Source organism: Ceratina calcarata, unplaced genomic scaffold, assembly GCF_001652005.2.
Source record: "Ceratina calcarata isolate Rehan_Ccalc_2016 unplaced genomic scaffold, ASM165200v1 scaffold569.2, whole genome shotgun sequence".
Lineage (NCBI taxonomy): Eukaryota > Metazoa > Arthropoda > Insecta > Hymenoptera > Apidae > Ceratina > Ceratina calcarata.
The window spans coordinates 777222-795875 of NW_017176894.1; the positions used below are offsets into that span (position 1 = coordinate 777222).

General features: G+C 43.7%; 4 protein-coding genes across 10 annotated transcripts; 1 reads left to right on the forward strand and 3 right to left on the reverse strand.

Annotated features, from left to right (window-relative positions):
• Positions 1-267: 267 nt before the first annotated feature.
• Positions 268-5643, forward strand: U2af50 (U2 small nuclear riboprotein auxiliary factor 50). Of its 3 annotated transcripts, none has more exons than XM_018032093.2 (8): positions 268-639; positions 1321-1544; positions 1618-1878; positions 1974-2124; positions 2241-2296; positions 4760-5041; positions 5161-5325; positions 5424-5643. In XM_018032093.2, exons 1-8 carry the CDS (start codon positions 618-620, stop codon positions 5553-5555), a joined length of 1293 nt encoding a protein of 430 aa, XP_017887582.1. In that variant the 5' UTR covers positions 268-617; the 3' UTR covers positions 5556-5643. The 3 variants fall into 3 exon arrangements, with proteins under 3 accessions (XP_017887582.1, XP_017887583.1, XP_017887584.1); XM_018032094.2 differs by having other exon boundaries at positions 269-639; positions 1974-2112; XM_018032095.2 differs by lacking the exon at positions 268-639 and adding an exon at positions 674-937.
• A 287-nt stretch (positions 5644-5930) lies between these two features.
• hoka (membrane protein hoka) lies at positions 5931-6625 on the reverse strand. Its single transcript, XM_026817281.1, has 3 exons — positions 6539-6625; positions 6326-6409; positions 5931-6260 (listed from the first exon to the last, which is right to left on the reverse strand). The coding sequence occupies exons 1-3, from the start codon at positions 6579-6581 to the stop codon at positions 6100-6102; spliced, it is 288 nt and encodes a 95-aa protein (XP_026673082.1). The 5' UTR covers positions 6582-6625; the 3' UTR covers positions 5931-6099.
• A 23-nt stretch (positions 6626-6648) lies between these two features.
• LOC108629436 ((E3-independent) E2 ubiquitin-conjugating enzyme UBE2O) lies at positions 6649-16020 on the reverse strand. Of its 4 annotated transcripts, none has more exons than XM_026817268.1 (8): positions 15292-16019; positions 14781-14954; positions 13901-14701; positions 13619-13829; positions 13354-13537; positions 11245-13256; positions 10766-11149; positions 6649-6735 (listed from the first exon to the last, which is right to left on the reverse strand). In XM_026817268.1, exons 1-7 carry the CDS (start codon positions 15511-15513, stop codon positions 10773-10775), a joined length of 3981 nt encoding a protein of 1326 aa, XP_026673069.1. In that variant the 5' UTR covers positions 15514-16019; the 3' UTR covers positions 6649-6735; positions 10766-10772. The 4 variants fall into 4 exon arrangements, with proteins under 4 accessions (XP_026673069.1, XP_026673070.1, XP_017887580.1 ...); XM_026817269.1 differs by lacking the exon at positions 6649-6735 and adding an exon at positions 6865-7240 and having other exon boundaries at positions 15292-16020; XM_018032091.2 differs by lacking the exon at positions 6649-6735 and having other exon boundaries at positions 8727-11149.
• Positions 16021-16262: 242 nt separating this feature from the next.
• Positions 16263-18351, reverse strand: LOC108629494 (uncharacterized). 2 transcript variants are annotated; one of them, XM_018032213.2, is made up of 9 exons: positions 18260-18351; positions 17961-18147; positions 17744-17879; positions 17420-17637; positions 17292-17352; positions 17081-17209; positions 16677-17018; positions 16514-16596; positions 16263-16434 (listed from the first exon to the last, which is right to left on the reverse strand). In XM_018032213.2, the coding sequence occupies exons 1-9, from the start codon at positions 18294-18296 to the stop codon at positions 16308-16310; spliced, it is 1320 nt and encodes a 439-aa protein (XP_017887702.1). In that variant the 5' UTR covers positions 18297-18351; the 3' UTR covers positions 16263-16307. The 2 variants fall into 2 exon arrangements, with proteins under 2 accessions (XP_017887702.1, XP_026673081.1); XM_026817280.1 differs by having other exon boundaries at positions 18231-18322.
• Positions 18352-18654: the final 303 nt, after the last annotated feature.

Below are 18654 nucleotides of genomic sequence, written 5' to 3' on the forward strand. Positions count from 1 at the left end.
CTCTGGATCATTTATCCCTCGACGCTCGCTTCCCCTGTTTTTCGCCCGTATTTCGATCCCCACTACTATTCCCCTCATGCGTGCTCATGCGCGTTCGCGAAGCTCTCCGCAGCGGTACCGTGAAAATCAGTGCATACCCCCACCAACTATTGGTCCCCACCATGGTCGCGTCGTCCCCACTTTCCGGCCGAGGGATAAATGATCCGACCCCTGCAGCGAAGGCGCATGAGGAGAATAGCAGTGGGGATCGAAATACGGGCGAAAAAGAGGGGAAGCGAGCCGTGCGGGAAAAATTATCTCATCCCTGCCGTCAGATCCTGCACCAGACCTGCCAAAATTCTGCCACTAGTAGATTTGGCAGCCTTGGACAGCCTGCAAACGCAGCAACAACTATAGTCACTGCGTCACTGTAATATATACTGATATATGTAGTAGTCACTACCATAGACTACAATACCTAGCATCTATAGCGTCTATAGCTTGTCGTCGCCTCTCTCTATCTGTCGCCATCTCAGAATAAAAATTTGTTTTAGGAGCAATTGACGTTTGTTAAGCTCCGTTGTTGTTTACGTTATTACTTGCTTGGAATAAAATTGTTTTAGGTAGTAAAACGAAAAATGGGCGAGGATTACAACGGAGGTGAGTATCAAAAAACTTCCGAATTTCCGGCCGTGATTCTCGTCATCGTTCCCGCGTTACAACCGGGTAAATAAGTCGGGTGATTGTAGTAATGGCCGGAGAAAGATACTCGCGAGAATAATAAAGTGACCGCGAGTGCATTTCGTTTCAAGTCGTTCCTTTATCCGGAGAAACGTCTTAGATCGGCGAACGCACAGCTTTCACGCGATCGAAGTTGCATACGAAAGTTTCTAACGAGCTCCCGTGAATTCGTTGTTAACCTGAAATCAAGGATCTATTACGAAGACCGTCTTCATGGGTACATTTCTCATTATAGGAACTATTATATCACTTTAAAGAATCTGTACATCGTCCATTTCACTTTTTTCCTTACGAATTGCAACAGAATTGAAAAGCTGTTGCAATCGTTCGAATTCTGATTTTGGACTTTGAGGTTTCGTTAACGAACGAACGTAACATGTAGGTATGTACAAAATGTCGCAAGTGATGCGAGCGCGAGATGCGATGTATGTTGAGGCACTGGTATAGGTATACAGGCACAGGTATAGGTGGCAGCTGATTTATTTTCATTGGTTTACGAATAGTTTCAACTATATGGAACTATTAAAAGAGATTCATATTTTTCGAATAGCTCCGATTTCCGGTCGTCGGATAATCGAATGGATGATGTTATTTGAACAGATCGAGATCGTCAAGATCGCGACAAGGACAGGGACAGGGATCGCGATAGAAGGCACAGGTCGCGCAGCAGGGATCGTCGAAAACGTTCGCGTTCACGTTCCAAGGATCGGCGAGATCGGAAACGAAGTAGTTCACCCAAAAAGAGCCGTAGCTCCAGGAGAAGGAAGCCGTCTCTATATTGGGATGTTCCACCACCAGGTTTCGATCACATTAGCCCGTTACAGGTATTAATGAAATTTACCTTCTCTCTCTGTACATATACATACTATATATTGTTCCCTGTTTAATTGTGCACAGTATAAAGCCATGCAAGCTGCTGGACAGATACCGGCAAACATCGTGGCGGACACGCCACAAGCAGCTGTGCCAGTCGTGGGTAGTACCATAACTAGACAAGCCAGGAGACTTTACGTAGGAAACATTCCGTTCGGTGTGACTGAAGAGGAAATGATGGAATTCTTTAATCAGCAAATGCATCTATCTGGTCTTGCTCAGGCTGCTGGAAATCCAGTATTAGCGTGTCAGATCAATTTAGATAAAAACTTTGCCTTCTTAGAGGTACAATTAAATTTACTTGACGACGTCCTTTTCAAGTATTTGTCAGTTTTCCTTTTAATCGGGGGGGAGCAAACGGTAATCGAGCCACTTTTTAGTTCCGCTCGATAGACGAGACGACGCAAGCAATGGCATTCGACGGTATCAACTTCAAGGGACAAAGTCTAAAAATAAGAAGACCCCACGACTATCAGCCGATGCCGGGAATGACCGATAATCCAAGTATGAACGTGCCAGGTACGGTTCCCGGTATGTTTTACACATACACCTTTACTCTGCGCCTATACTACGGTCGAGAAACGTTTCTCTCACGTTTCGCTTCTACTGCAGATACATTTTGTAACTCTCTCTCTCTTTTATTGCAGATTCTCCACACAAGATCTTCATTGGTGGTTTACCCAATTATTTGAACGAAGAACAGGTATGCAAACAGGTTTATAACACATTTTCGTTATTGCACACCTTTGGAAGCAGTTTTTATTCGCTGATGCCTGCTGCCGGTACATGGAAATTCGTCGCGTTTCACGCTTGTTCAATTTAACACACGGTTCGATCGGTACGTCGTGCGTGCAGGCATCGGGGATTAAAACGACTGTGCTGCTGTATAACAATGCTGCGGGATTATACTTGGGATACACGCTAGTTCTCAGCATTGTGAGTCATACCAAAGGATTAAATTATGACATAGGTATTTAGCTATTTAGCGGAGATCAAAGTTACGAAGATGCGTAACGACTGGCCAAATGGTACAGAGGTACGTATGTGCGCGTGTCCATTGGATTCCAGCGTTGATCAGGCTTTTATTTAGCTAGGCGAAAAATCGAATTCCACGTCTCTTCCGGTGTCGGACGCCTGAACGGCGGCGTAATAGAAACCTCCGTCCGTCGTCTCGTATTTCTTCTCGGAACGTCATTATTACGTTAGATAGGCGACAGGGAAATGGTTAGAGGTGTTACAGAGTTCGCGTCGGTACGCGTTTGCAGCCGCAGCAGTCGCATTTCTTTTACAGTCTTTCTAGGAACCCGATCGTCGTGGATACACCCGGCCAAGGGGATACGAAATTTTTCGTTCGATGATTTTTAACAGAGAGGAATAGAAGGGGAGAACCGGAGAATAGTCGTGTTCGAAACTGCTGTCGTTCCAAGGTCGTTAGGTGGAAAGAGGAAGGGTTCTTCTGTCGCTTGTACGACCGAAACTTGCCAAATGAGAGTCGCGTCGTGTGCGAGAAGTTTTTTTAGGACACCGGCAGATGAATGTCACGAATCAATTTTATGTAGTGCAGCAGTTTTCTTTTTTTTTTGTTGGTTTTTTTTTCTCTTGATGGGATTACAGGGTCAACACATAATTTTATGTGCATCTGGTAACAGCTCCGAGTCCTTGGTACTTATTCTTTTCAGGAGTATTTTTTCTCTTGCAGCTGTTTTCTTTACAGGCTTTTACAGGCTTTACAGCTCTTCGTCCTTGTGCCTTGTTACGTTTACAGGTTTACGCGAACGAACTTACATGTCCGAGTATCAGTAATGTGTCATTAAATACAAAGACAAAGTGCAAAAGAAAAAAGTAAGAAAGATAAAAGTCGGTAAATGTGAACGTTAAACGCCGGAAAAAGTTGCCGTGTTGGATTCACGATACGGTCAATGAGAAAGAAAATGAAAAAAGAAAAAAAGAAAGAACGAACGAACAAACAAACAAATACAACCATTTGGTTATTATATAGTAACTGTGGACTGATACCAGTGCCCTTTCTCCCCATTTCTTAGCTTAGGGTTGCGCCGATCAAAAGCATTTGCTTACCACTACCACTACTTCTACCACTACTTCTACCACTACTACTACTACTACTACTACTACTACTACTGAACATGACAAAATACCACACTGCCTGGAGAGAGGCTAGCCCAGTCCCTCGAGGCAAGTACTTATATCATTTTCATCCCTTCCTATTGGGCTTATGCGACATTTGCAGCCCCCTTTCTGAAGATCTCAAGGCCCTTCGATGTGAATGGTGCGTTTTCTAATCAGACAGACCTCGACATCGATAATAGCGTGTTGCTTAGAGAAAAACGAACAGACCGCTTCGATGCTCTCCCGAACGATGAACGATTTTTCAACAAGTAATAATTACCTGTCTCGTTGAACTGTACCTGTAGGGTCCGATCGGTATCGATCTCGTCTCAATGAACGAACGTATAAATGTTCTCGCAATCGTAATGTAAAAGGCCGCAAGATTTTGCGTAATACTTGGCAGTTTCGGCTACCGGGGGTGAACAAATTTCGATTAAATGCAACATGCTGTTATCTCTGCTTCAGAGTTTTCAGTACTCCTTGGGAATGAAGAGACACGTAAGTAGTAAAATTTAAGGTCTCTATGTTCACGTTTGAACGGGAGAACTCAAATAAATGCGAGCGGGGAATGACACGTGTGTAGGATAGAAGAAGAGCAAGCGATTTCGATCGAGAACGTTGTACAGAAATCTGTGTTCCAGACTGGACTAAAAACTTTCGTATGTAAAAAAGACGGTAAAACGAAGGTGTTAGACGGAAACATGAATAGGCGAGACACAGTTCGTCTATGCATTCATAGTGACGTATTATTCTTAGACTATGCAACTGATTTTTCACTCAGAGTCCGTAAACTTCTTTTTGAAATCGATCCGATTCGGATCGTGTACCAGTCTCGTTCTTATATATTGCGTCGTAAGAATCTGAATTCGAATGCACACGATGTTTGTTCTTTGAACACGATTTAAGTTGAAAAAACGTCTATCAACATTGTCACGATACCATTTGCAATCAGTAGAACTTGAAAGTTGCGTAGTCTCTTCTGAAACGAGTCGTGTTATTGCTACGCGACTAAGTCTGTAATGCTATTTTTACGATACAGGTGAAGGAGTTACTGATGAGTTTCGGGCAGTTACGAGCATTCAATCTGGTGAAGGATTCGGCCACAGGCCTGTCGAAGGGTTACGCGTTCTGCGAATACGTTGACGTGTCGATGACTGATCAAGCGATAGCCGGATTGAACGGAATGCAGCTGGGCGATAAGAAACTAATCGTGCAACGAGCCAGCGTGGGTGCTAAGAATCCTATGATCGGGGCACAGGCGCCTGTCCAGATTCAGGTGCCCGGATTATCGATGGTCGGAACGAGCGGACCAGCTACTGAGGTAAAAAAAAAAGAAAAAAAAAGAAAAAAACGCGGACGCTGAATCGCACGTTCATTCTTCTTACGGATGTAGTCGTCGTCGTTGTCCCGTTTAAAAATGTTTGTATCGCGCGCGAACAGGTGCTCTGCTTGTTGAACATGGTAACGCCCGAAGAGCTGATGGAAGAAGAGGAGTACGAGGATATCTTGGAGGATATCAAGGAAGAATGTAACAAATACGGTGTGGTACGATCCGTGGAAATACCGAGACCCATAGAAGGCGTCGACGTGCCTGGTTGTGGAAAGGTAAGGGCGCATCCCCCCCTATGATGAACCGTCGATCGGGTATTTTTCACTACCGACGAACACGAAGGTCGATCGATTCGAATCGGTTTGTGTTTTAGGTATTCGTCGAATTCAATAGCGTCATCGACTGTCAAAAAGCGCAGCAGACTCTCACGGGAAGAAAGTTCAACAACCGCGTCGTTGTCACGTCATACTTCGATCCCGATAAGTATCACCGCAGGGAATTCTAGACTCTGAATGATAGATTTTCTTTTTTTCATACTACATAATTAATAATTGACTCCAACTCCAGTGTATAACACACGCACACACGCTCACACACGCACGCGCGCGCGCGCGTACACACACACACACACACACACACACTGAAAAAGTAATCTGACGTTAATCAATTTTATCCAAATGTGTACAAAACGATATGTAATTGATCTTCGATCATAATGTGCATTAAACGAATAACTGTTGTAATTTACGATATACCGATCGAACGACTAACGATAATTTATAATTCGTCGAAAAACGGAAATAAGGATGCGAACAGCACGATATTTCGGTGACCGATTAGCAAGTTAGAATATGTAAAAAATAAACATATTGTCACTGTGTTCGTATCAAATTTGTTTTAATACAGTGGCGCGTCGTCGAACAAACGATTAAATCGGAAATAACTAATTTGATATTTAACGAATTTTTGCGTTTAACATTAAATTCATCGAGATTAGATACAAGGCGATATACGACTGTCCTCCATTAAAAGGGAGAAGGTGTACACGTTCATGGTTCGTTTTGCATCGCTGGTTGATACACGTGAGATTCGCCACGATCGGCGTTGTCGATCACGAATTTTTGTAACGCCACGTACAGTCCACCGCCAGCAAGCAACATGCTGATACCTACGATGAGGACTATGGACCACGCTGGTATCGCGGTACCCCCTGAAAAATTTACGCGTGCTCGATCACATTTTATGCGTATGTTCATTATTTTATTTTCTACTCACAGTAATAATGCCGTGTGATTGTTTTTCGCCCTTTCAGGATTTTTCGTCTCGCTTCAGCCCCTTCCGTCAGCATTCCCACGATCACTGCGTTGTAAGAATTTGTACGTCAGTTATTGAATCATCACGCACGCTTCATCGATCTCGTTTCAAAGCAAAAGCTTATCTTTTCGATATTTACGCTTTGTTACGTTTATAATCAATTTCTCTACTTACGCAGCCCGATAGCAAAATAGCAGAACATTCTTTTGGAACACATTGTTGTCTCGAAATACACCGCGCGCGGGGAAGATGGAATAAGAAAATACTTTTTAGGCGTAACTGAGCGAATAACGCTGCGACCGCTCGCGTTAAAGTATCTCTACGCGATACGAAGGTGAACTCATTATGAATCATGGGCTGATAACGGGTATCTATAACAGGTAGAAATTTCATATTATCTTATTTTAGTTGAGATAAAAGTATCCACGGTGCGAAGGCACGTCGGGCTTGCTCACACAGTCGATCTAACTGCTTCTGTCCTTCTGTCCGTTTCGCTGAACAACAAATATCGAATCAACATTAAATTTCACATTTTATTGCTTTGATATGTGCATATAAAAGTAGTTAAAACAGGCAAATATAAATTACATATGACCGTCCAAACAAGTTCGGACACCTACAGTTTAGCTAAAATAAAATTTTTATCAGCGTAACAACATATGTGTATACGTATGTACAAGTTTGTATAAAACGTTTCGCTCGAGCCATTACACGCTGCCGTTCGATTTTGCCGAGAGTCATTCACAAGATACGGACGGAGAGGCCCAGCAGAATCGTGCCGATCAGATCGGATGGACACGGTCGGACAGGATATGACGACGACGGGATATGACGGGAGCCGATTGGCAGCCTGACGGGTGAGTACGGGGGCGGAATCTAGTCGACGGAAAAGATTTTGTCGTCAGTTCAATACTCTTTGATCGAATGCTAATTTTTTATTAAATAGAAATTAAAGAAATCAAGTTACAAGTAACGACTTCTTACATGATCGTTGTAACATTATATCGGTCGATACCAACGCGAAAAAATTTCACCGAGTATCATTCTCCTGAGGCGCGAACGAAATCACTACACATAATTACTACAAATATGTATATGTACACTAACTCAACGTTTACTTCGACCGAACGCAACGAGTTCGACTGAAATTCGTTTGTATCAATTTTGCTCACGAAATGCATATGTTAAGGATGTATTGGCTATACAGTCAATCCCAAAACTTTATGCACTTTAGAAACGCATTTTTTAAAAAGAAATCAGACGTCGGAAGAACATTGCTANGGATATTTCCACTGTAGCTATTTATTATTAGCATTATTCTTCCGACGTTTGATTTCTTTTTAATTATAGGAAATGCGTTTTTCTAAGGTACATAAACTTTTGGGATTGACTGTATAACCAATACATCCTTAATGCCTTTGAAGGACCGTGGAAACCGATCAATTGAACCGTGTAACAACGTGTAATTAAATCTTGTTGGTATCGACGTTGCGTTCTGACCGACTCGAACACTTAAATACATACGTGTATTGCATCTGTTCTTTTTACCGTACGTAACGCTAAATTAATCGAAGACAAAATTAAGACTCCATACAAATTTTCGATACGCAATTACCGTCGTAACGTAAGTTAATTATTAATAGCTGGCACACACTCGTACGCAAGGCATTCGAAAAACGTATAACGTTGTACAACGATAAGCTTCACCCTGCCTTTGAAGGCACGCCATTCGCATATTCGCGTATTCGTCATCTCTACTACTTTCTCCTTCTTCTACTCTCATACTTCTTTCCGTCATATTTTTCTATTCATTACACCCGTTCTTCCCTCCGTTCGTTTCCCGCCGGAAACCGTGGTTCCCTCGATACGAACGATTCTCCATCTCGTCTCGTTTCTTTTACTTGTTGTATACTCGTATATTCAGCACCATGTGATTTCGAAGAAACTTTCGCGCAAGTATACCTTTTGTTCCTTCATACCCGTACAGAGAGAGAGTACACGAAAAATTGCTATTTTACACGGCAATGCTCGTCGAAGAGTATCGAGTCTGTGAATTGACCCCGGAGGAAATACTCGTTACCGCGGTGCCGATTGAACGCACCAATTCCATGCTGATCGTAAGATAGATGCTCGACGGACGTTTAGTCGACGGAAAAACGAAAACAGTGCGACGTTAATTAGAAGAGCGAAACGCGTGTATCGATTTGTCAAATTTATTAGAACTATGACTATGACATTTCGCGCGCGATCGTGGAACACGCGTTTGTGCATCGTTAATGTTTCAAGTCGCGTGTGTACCTGTATGTATGTATGTACATAATCAGTTATCAGTAACTGTGTAGACACGTCGTACTTTTTCGTATTCGATCGATTAACAGTAGAACGAGCTACGAAGATCTCGATTTTCTCAAGACGACGACGACGACGACGACGACGACGACGACGACGACGACGACAACGACGACGACGGAATACATCTTGGTAGTTTCAGAATAAGAAATCTCAAGTCTTTTTACAGCGTCGATCGTTCTAGTGCTAACGCGTGCCTATAAACATAATAACAGTAACGAAGAAGAGAGTGCAATGTACAAGTTGAAGAATCCACGAATAAGTTTCAACGAAAACGATTTTATACAGGGACGTGACGATGGGGCAGTGAAGATGCATTTTTGGATTTTCCAAACGAACAGAATAGAATGTAACGACACGAATAAAAATAAGAGAATTATGCGGAGCGGAGGAAAAGACTTTTGTTCTCCAATATTATACTTGGTTGCGGGCAAACTGACTGGCATCACTTTCAAAATGCACATTCGCATAAATCTCGTTTCGCGCCTCTGTCATACTTCTCATGCTTCCCGCGTTCGCATACATTTTTAAATGTACTACTACGATAGTACGATGTTCCCTCGTGGCAAACACGAGTCATTACTTTAATTACATCGAAGAGATAGAAATTAAATAAGAAATTAAATATAAATAATACTGTTAAACTTTTCTTACGCGTCGTATATGTATTACTACGAGTACTTTCGGTGACCATAAGTAAGTACTTGTCGCGCAGTCGATCGAACTGATCGCGCGGCATGGCGAAAGAGATGACCCGAGTGAGCGGGAGATTCGCGAAGGCAATTTTTCTTTTCCTAAAAACGTACCGTCAAACGAATTATTACCGGTAAAAGGGAACGCTATTTTTCTCTGCTTTTTTTTCTTCTTTCTTCTTTTACTTCTTAGCAATGATGAATACCGCGTTTTGTAATTTACTATCAATTTACAAACTACGTTAGAGAAATGTTCTAACAACATTGGACACGAATCATTTCTGCTCATCTAAATACGAATCATTTGCGCCTAATCTACGACCTATTTGCAATCAAAAAATTACCCCGTAATTTCGCTCGAAATACTGTATTTAGTGGATGGCCTTGATGATCTTCGAAGGGTAGTCCGAAGGATACGATGAAGTAGTTGTTACTCCTTTCTCTCGTACAAGTCGGTAGAGGTGACGTTGTCACTCGAAGTTTATTCATTGAAATGCATTTAGAATTAATAGTTATTATCGTCTCTTAAAAGCTATCGCGAACGCATACTCGCGTTTGCTCGACCTACTACTCTTACTGTGGTTACACCTTCCTCCTTTTAATTTCATCTATTTCACTTTCTTTTTATACGATGTTACGCTTTCGTCGCCTATCCGAAATTACTTTCACTCTCTTTATTTTCATCTGCTTTAGTGTTCAGTCAAGTTCTCATTGTGTGTGTGTGTGTGTGTTTTTAACTAAATGCGTGTGTGATATCTCGTGTATATACTTTTTATTCCTTAATTCGCCGAATATCGAATTTTATATCTGTTACCGTTACAACATTATATATGATATATAACAGGTGATACGCGTCATTATATATTCTATATAACATCCTGAACCAGACCGTGAAATATATCCCGGAAGCATCGTGAAATTTTTTACAAGAACAAGATCTTATTTGCCAGTACATACGTGCCTATGCGATCGTACTCTCGTTATTACCTTACTATCGTGATTACTCTACCGTAACAAATAATATTTCTAGCTGCGGAGCAATGACAGCGGCATTTCTCAGTTGAAACTTCATCGCTTGTTAGTAGTGGTGTTCATGTTATAATAAATAGATACCGCGAATATCATTGAACGTATAACATTTAATACGCGCGCGCGCGTGTGTGTATGTAGTAGATAGAGGTGTGCGAGAACCCGAAGACGGGTTGGGGGGATCGGAGCGAGAAACCTCGAGAACGTCGAGACTCTCGCCTGACCCTCGATATTCTCGCGAACCCCTGATAATAAATTAACCGAATATTTCTTTACCGAATAATCGTGTACTTTTTACGCGCTGAATTTTTAGGTTTAAACTTAGGTTTACCTTGTGGCTAACTGATGGTGTGATCCGACGTGGGTTTCTTCGTTTCGCTCGCCGGCGCGGAGGTGATACTCGTAGACGACGATGACGACGACGACGGCGACGACGAGACGCGGTCGTTGGACAGCCTGCTGTCCACCGTTAACTTGCAGCTTTCTTCGCTGCTCTTTCTTTTACTTTCGATCGTATTGCTATCGTTACTTTTACTCGTTTCGTGACTCGTACTTGTCTCTTCTTTCACAGTCTCGCAATCCCGAGTTTCCTTGTCCCTTTCTATGATTCCTTCGCGAATCAATACGTCTTTGAACGTAGCTAAAGTTTTGCGTAGCGTTATGCAGAAACCTCTGGACGCTGGTATCAACGGGAATTCCGGTAAAATTTTCTCTTCTAAATGTAAAAAAAGAAAGAAAACACGTTTAAAATTAGATTAGGAATGCGCGTATCACATGTCACGCGTTGCGAATGATAAAATCGTAACTTACCGATGTCGGATATTTGTTTGAACGTAGTAGGCGTCACCGGCGACAACGGATGTTGATTATTATGATGTTCAGAGATTTCCATCCACAGTTCCAAACGTTGCAGTAATTTGTTCGCGTGCCTTTTGAAATGCTCGATAATTATATCTCTAAAGACGGGCGGCGGGTGCTGCAACAACTTGGTCTGTGCTTGCACCAGTTTCAGTACGACCATCTCGTTGTACATCCTCGAATTTTCTTTTCCCTGTTGAGAGCCCTTCTGCTTCTCGAAACCGGCCTCGTTGAAGTACGGTTCGGGCACGAGGATCAGGCCCTGGATCGACACTATTACTTGCAGCAGGGTCGAGGAACTCGTCCATACTTCCGTTCCACGGCCGGACCACGTACCCAACAGACTTACGCACACCTTACCGTCTTCGTACAGATTCGGATTCAGCTTATCGTTGCAGTAAGAAATGTAATGGCATAGCGGCGGGGCAGCTGGGTAATCGGCAGACAATTGAAAATCGAAAAGAAACAGACCGTCTTCGTACGGCGTCTTCTCGGGTCCGCGGAACATGACGGAATACAGATCTATCCTGTCCTCGAATCCTTTCACCCATATACCGGGTGGAAGTGAATTCTTCAGGAGTTTCAACTCCTTGGAAACAGTCCTGAAAAAGTTGGTCGGGTCCGTCGGCTGGAACATCGTTAATTTGAACTTGTGACTGTCCGGCGCTGTCTCTTCTATAGAAAAGCCTTCTCCTTCCGGGTAAACCGGCGGTGGAACGTCCATCGAACAGTCCGATGGTTCTTGCAACAATTCTATGCGCTTCCCCACTTCCTCCTCCATCTCCTCCTCTTCCTCCTCTACCTCTGTCTTCTTTTGTTTCTTCAACGGCGACGAACCACCCTTCTCGGCGTCGGACAACGACATCTTTGACAATCCGAACCGCCTGGAGACTTCCGCGTGAGCCAACACGAGCTGAGCTTTCACCAGGGTACACAATTTGACGCATACTTGAGAACTGGCCACATGAGAACTCGTTATGTGGATCTGCGACCTGGATCCCTTGTTCGCCTCCGTCTTCTCGACCGAACGATCCGGTGGCACTTTGTTCGCGTCTTCGCTGAGTAGAAATTCCCCGCTCGACTCGCTGGATCCAGATTCTTTCTTCGAATTCTCTGCGGAATACAATCCGGAATCCTCAGGATTCGGATTGACGTTGATGAACAAACGATCGATTGATTCTTCACCTTTCGCGTTCCGCTTGTCCGCGTCTTCGTCGTCCTTGTTATCATCATCGATCGACGATCCAGTCATGTCAGTCACCGTGATCATCTTCTCGCAATTAATTCCAGGCTGCACGCTGCCTGAATTTACCACGTTCCCCTCCGAGCCATCGGACTTGTGCGTGAACAGTCTGTTCACTTGGTCCGCCATACGTTGCGCCACGTTCGCTCTGCCGCGTTCCCGGACCCTCTCCAACAGTCCTTGGAAATGGGACTCGTGGAAGAAAGAGGTGCCCATGAGCTTGTCCATGTACCGGCAATCCTTGTAGACTTCTAACAATTTCCTCATGACCTCGGTCGTCTGAAGTGACGGGTTCTGCGTGAATATCTCTTCCAACCTGGACATCGCTATGCGAGCCTTCTCAATGTGCGCGGCCAATTTCGGTTTCAAATTTTCCAGTTCCGCTGGTTCCGTGACGTCGTTATCGGCGATGAAGCAGTCCTCCAGTTCGGTTTCCCATGACGCGTCGGACGACACATCGTCCCACAATTCTCCCTCTTCGCTATCGTATTCACCTACTTTATAAAGATCTTGAGGCCAACACATACTTACGTGTCCGTCGACCCACCACACTTTGACTCGACCTTCCGGATAATTATCTAGCACTTGACCAGCGGTACATCCGGCATCTTCGCCCTCGAAGTTAGCTATTCGGATTACCAGTGTACCCGGTCTGTACTGAAAGTCGGGGTGATCCTTCAGATCATACACGCTAACCTCGCGTTCTTCCAGTAAAGTCGGTCTTAAACAAATCGATTTATTTTTCCGAGTTAACTACCTTCCGTCAATTCCGTGCTCAGACACGAAAACTTGAAGCTACCTCTGTAGAGATTACTTACTGCGGACTTTGACTAGAAGTGTACGTTTTGAACCACTTGATTTTAGCCGTTCTACCTTGATGATCGACGCTTTGAACCACACCGTACATCCTGGATTCTTCTTTCTGATCGACTACAAAATCCCCGGGGAAGAATTCTTTATCGTCCAAGTGATGAATCGGATAAAGTTGCGTAGATGGAATACCTGAAAAGGATCGACCTCAGATCACACAAGTTTCGTACCGGCGAGGCTGTGAGTAGTCGAAAGTGCGAATTTGAAATTTACCAAATTCTACCGAACCGTCCTGCCATACAACGTTGGCTCTCGTACTCGTGGACAAAGTTTCCACGACAATTTTAGTTCCCGGAACAAGCGGAACCGGCGGCACCTTCTTTTTTGCTTTGCACAGCCTCTTCTTTTTTAATATCTTGGTCATCAACGCCGGACCCTTCTTTTTCTTACCCATAGACGACATACTGGAACATCCGCTGGATATCTACGAACGTCGAAACGTAACGTATCGTTCTTTCATTCGCTATCATACGAGAGCAATCAAATCGATCTTACCGAAGCAGTGTCACTTTGCGATCCCGTGTCCTCTGTATCCCAGTCATCCGAACTTTCAGTATTCTGATTTTGTACCGGGGGCATTAACGTATTGTTACTCGTCACACTTTGCGTATTGCTAATATTGATTTGAGCACTGTCGTCCACGTTTTGTTGTTGTTGTTCGTTGACTCTCTCCTTTTTCCTATCTTCAGCCGGCTTCGTAACGCTGATATTTGGACGCATCTTCTTTGGACTCTGCTTAGGAACTTGAAAAACATCTCTTTGCTGTTTTCTCCATTGCTCTCGCGTGGTAACGTTCTCGTCGCCTTTGATCACATAAAAGTTTCGATCCCCCACTTGCACGGTAGACGGTTCGAAAACGTTCAACAGTTTCAATCTCTTTAGATTCTCCCCTTGGACCATGAACCTCGGTTGATCTTCGTCCGACCACGCACCGTCCTTCGAATAAGCTCTACATTGCCAATGCACTCCTATCCAGTCCATCTCAACCTTTTCTACTATCACTTTCGTCAACTTCTGCGGCTTCGATTTCCTCTTCGCTTTCATCTCTTTTGTACACGTGATCCACTGAGCATCCTCCAGGCATTGAACCGGTCCCCACAAACTTTGACCAGGATAGAATTCGGAAGAGCGAGGAAAGTCGTTGTCGTTGTCGCGCCTCTCCTCCAACTGTCCGGAATCTGTGTCCTTTATAACGCAGCGAGATCCGTCGGGCGTGGTGAGCCACAGTTTAAAATTCACTATCTTTATGCCACCGACCCACGAATCCATGCAAACAGCTATGTCCGTCGCAAATTCCTACATGGATGGAAACTATTAATCGTAACGTATGAGCTATTTCGTCGATGACGACAACTAGAAATCGTCGGTTACATACTTCCAAAGGAACTAAATCTTCGCTCCTGACATTCGTGAGGACCTGTTTGGTGCCGATCACCTGAACGCAAGCGGTAAGCTCGATGTCTCGACAGTATCCCCTCTGCGTATCCTTTCCCTTGATCATCCTACGTACGACGTCTCCTGGCATCAGCGTCCTGTCCGCCAAATGTACCTGCGTACCCGGAATCGTGTGAGATGGTAGGTAAAAGAACATGGACAAAACTTGTCGCGAACGTCGCGTACGATCACGTTTCCAACGTCACGCGACGATTCAAATTTAAACATGTTACATTACGGTTGATGATAGCGTTCGCGTGACAGGTGTCGCTTTCCGTTCTTTCAGAAATAAGGGAAATTGAAAACAAATAGGTACGTACGTCGAAAGTCGAAATGTATGAACAGATAAACCACTGTGTGCGGCGTGTGCCGCGGTTCGCTTTTAGGAAGACGACTTTTCCTAGTGTTTAGCAACACTCGTCTCTGTGACGATATTAAACGTGTTCGCATACCTTCTTCGAGTTGACCAACTGCTCGACACCGGAGGGATGCCAGACCACGCGAATCTCGCCCTTTCTCCTCTTCGGGCTCTCCTCGCTGTCGGAGCTGTCCTCGGACAGGTCCTGATCATCGTTCACCATAACGATCCCGAACACGACGTTACCCTTCTTGTCTACGCGGTAGACGACATCCTCGTAAAAATACTGACACTCTCCCCCGAAGTTCGTAGCCATCTTTCCGATCTGATCGCTGAGTGATAGAGCGAGTGCTCGCTCTCTGACGACCACACTGCCGCTGCCGACGACGGCTGACGAACGGTTACGTTACACGCGGCGCAGCGGTTACGGCGCACGTCGCAAGCAGGGAACTTGACTCCGACCACTCCGACCCGAACGACACCCGACCCGACCGACCCCAACCCTGACTTGCCCCGACTTGCCCTGGACTATCTGGACCTAGACTACTCAAGAATCACCGATTCGATGGATGCCTTTTCATTGTTCTCGCCGATCGAGTTGTTATCGACTGCTAGTTCCGAATCGAGAATTGCCTATTGCCTTCGATCAAATTCAAAAGTCGGCCGAAAATAACGGTGGTGCGTTGAGACGGAACCTTCTTGATTCATTATTATTGATAATACTAAACTGCTCCTCGAACTATACGTATATAGATCGGATGGATATGTTAGATACGTATCGTCTACGGTGATAGTACGTGAACGCGTGCCAATACGCATCCAAGTATGCATTGCACAAAATGTATGTAGAACGTGATGTAAACATAATTGACAATTGATTTCGAGTTTCCACTTACTTAAAATAAGGTGGAAGGACAGAAATAAGAGCGTTCCGTTTACTTGGAAAGTAATCATTTATTTTCTTCAAATGCATTTGAAACAATTGATAAGGGAGGGAATTATACATAAATCGGCGGAATGACTAGATATGTGAACAGGGGATAGGAATGTTCTAGGAACAGGCGGTTTAACGTGTTCAACTTTGTTATTATTTTATAAAACAAGATGGTTTCAAACCGCAAAATGAGTTCGTTGAAATCCTTGACCCAAACTTTGTAATATTGTTTGCACTTCGCTCTCGTTCTGATGATGAAACACGTACGCATCGAATTTGGTCGCCTGATTGCAGTTGGTGTCGCTGGAAATTGTATTAGAAATTGCAGCTCATACGAAACGATCGGTCATTGTTCACATCGAGATAACATAAATTTGATTACCCTGCGATGAACGCGAAATGATGAGGAATATTCCCTGTACGACCGCAAGACGAGATTTCCATATAGCTTTGCTTACATACGATCTGCGCGAACGTTAAACGAAACATGTTAACGCGTACCATAATATTTATCTCCGATTGAGTATACATTCACGTTTACATACGGTGTCGTCCAAGTCACGAGTCACTCTGATCCCTATTTCCAAGCATTCGAATTTCACGGGTATCGATTTGAATTCTTCCGACCTCAACACCTCCAGAATCGCTCTTTCGATCTGCTTCACGTCTCCCTCGGTACCGATGTACACGCGACCGCAATACTTCACCGAGAATCCAGCGTTCAACGACTTATTCCCTGATCCAGGTCTTGCTTCGGCCTCCTCGTTCTTCGTGCCCTGTATCTCGGAACTGAATCTTCTCAAGATCTTCTTTAAACCGTCGATACCCGAGTTTCTTATAAGATGTACGATCGGCATGTACAATTCACGCGTCTCTTTATTACGATGCTACAAATCGGCGATATGAGTAGCGTGACATCACTTGGTCGGATTACGTTTAGAACGCGTACCTTAATCACGTGCAGATATACCGGTTGACCTACAGCTTTTTTCATAAATTTACGCAACTGCCCTTTGGTATTAGACGTTATAGCGTTTCCGTTTATTTCGTCCAACACGTCTCCAATTTCAACTATGTCCTGAATCAGAGACGAAAATGTAAAAATTAAAATGGACACGAACATGTGACCACCAAACAAAAACGAAATGATCGTTTCTTACGTCCTCCGCAGCTACAGAATTTTTATCTAAGTTAACTATCAAAGCTCTCCCTTTTGTGAAACTGTAACAGCACGAGATACTACATCAGTCCCGATGAAGAAGTTATTTTTGGTAATCGAACTTCTTACCATACGGAGATACCCAAGCTTTTGCATGGCACTAATTCTAACGCCAGGCAATCTGCTAATTGCCAAGATTCATCCAGAAAAGTTGAATTTCGTAAATTTAGTTTAAAATTGAATTTACTGCTTTGCAATAACACCGACAAAAATATTTCTCCAAGGATATTATCGCCCAGAATACTGTTCTTATCGTAGTAGCCTGTAGCCATCAACGGTGTCCTGACCTGCGTCAATTTCGATTAGTCAACACCTTTTTCCCTTATACACGAAGTGAACCTTCCATAGGAATAGTCGAGCTAGACCATCGAATCATCGAGAACTTATCCGTACCAACATTTCAACGGGCATATGAAGGCACTTTCTCGTTAAACACGTTCTGATCAAAAGTCTGAGACGTCCAGTAGGTGTATGTACTTTTGGATTTTGTCTAACTTGCTCTACCACCAGGGAATAAGTGCAACAGGAACTAAAACGAGATTACAAAATGTTTGTATAACGTTAAGCGAGATGGCTCGCAGTGGATTTCATCTAATGCACAGCTGTGAACCTGAAGTGTTTCTCTCCGATCTCTTCCATCCAGTACCAAGCATCAGGTAATTTTGGGAAACCAATGGGATTTAAACGCATCAGTATGCCTTTCTGCAAGCATTTTTCTAAACTTTTACAGAAGAAAGGTAGCTCTTTATTTTCATCGTCGATGTCTTTACCGCTTTCGGTCAATTTTCGTGTCCACCCTGAAAGTAAGTTGATCTTCGAATTTACGACGCTCCTACTACGACGCGCTACCTAATACATTTTAAAGACATCACGTTCTAACCTAAAGCGCAGTATCACTTTTCTGATTACCTTTCAATTCTTTAATGAGTGGGTTTGAGACCGTCATGGCATTATCAGTTGCGATTATTGTCGTCGACTACCAATTACTTCGTCATACAAAGTAGGTGCATATTAACTAGCGATTATTAACGAGGGGAACAGAACAGGTGTCATTTTCGACTGACTTAAAGTCATGCATATATAGGTATAATCATCAAGCGATGTATATACGTATGTAAGTAGATAATTTAAAGAGCACGAGAGCATGTTATTGTTCAAACGTCACTTTCAGTTGTTCGTCGGATCTTAATCGTATGTATTAGATATTTCAGGTATTTGGAAGTGTTGCCTACGTTTACGTGCACGCGCGGATATGCATTATTGTCAAAGATGAACGCGTGGCGTGTGCTCACACCAGCTCACAC

Coding starts and splice junctions, on each gene's coding strand:
- U2af50 (XM_018032093.2), top strand. CDS start 618: ATGGGCGAGGATTACAACGGAG. Junction 1,879..1,973: donor AAAACTTTGCCTTCTTAGAG/GTACAATTAAAT, acceptor GCCACTTTTTAG/TTCCGCTCGATAGACGAGAC. Junction 5,042..5,160: donor CGAGCGGACCAGCTACTGAG/GTAAAAAAAAAA, acceptor GCGCGCGAACAG/GTGCTCTGCTTGTTGAACAT.
- hoka (XM_026817281.1), bottom strand. CDS start 6,581: ATGTGTTCCAAAAGAATGTTCTGCTATTTTGCTATCGGGCTGC. Junction 6,410..6,538: donor CTATTTTGCTATCGGGCTGC/GTAAGTAGAGAA, acceptor CTTACAACGCAG/TGATCGTGGGAATGCTGACG. Junction 6,261..6,325: donor AATCACACGGCATTATTACT/GTGAGTAGAAAA, acceptor TAAATTTTTCAG/GGGGTACCGCGATACCAGCG.
- LOC108629436 (XM_026817268.1), bottom strand. CDS start 15,513: ATGGCTACGAACTTCGGGGGAGAGTGTCAGTATTTTTACGAGGATGTC. Junction 13,830..13,900: donor CGCAAAGTGACACTGCTTCG/GTAAGATCGATT, acceptor CGACGTTCGTAG/ATATCCAGCGGATGTTCCAG. Junction 13,257..13,353: donor ACTTCTAGTCAAAGTCCGCA/GTAAGTAATCTC, acceptor GATTTGTTTAAG/ACCGACTTTACTGGAAGAAC.
- LOC108629494 (XM_018032213.2), bottom strand. CDS start 18,296: ATGACGGTCTCAAACCCACTCATTAAAGAATTGAAAG. Junction 17,638..17,743: donor ATATGCCCGTTGAAATGTTG/GTACGGATAAGT, acceptor AAATTGACGCAG/GTCAGGACACCGTTGATGGC. Junction 17,210..17,291: donor ATTCTGTAGCTGCGGAGGAC/GTAAGAAACGAT, acceptor TCTCTGATTCAG/GACATAGTTGAAATTGGAGA.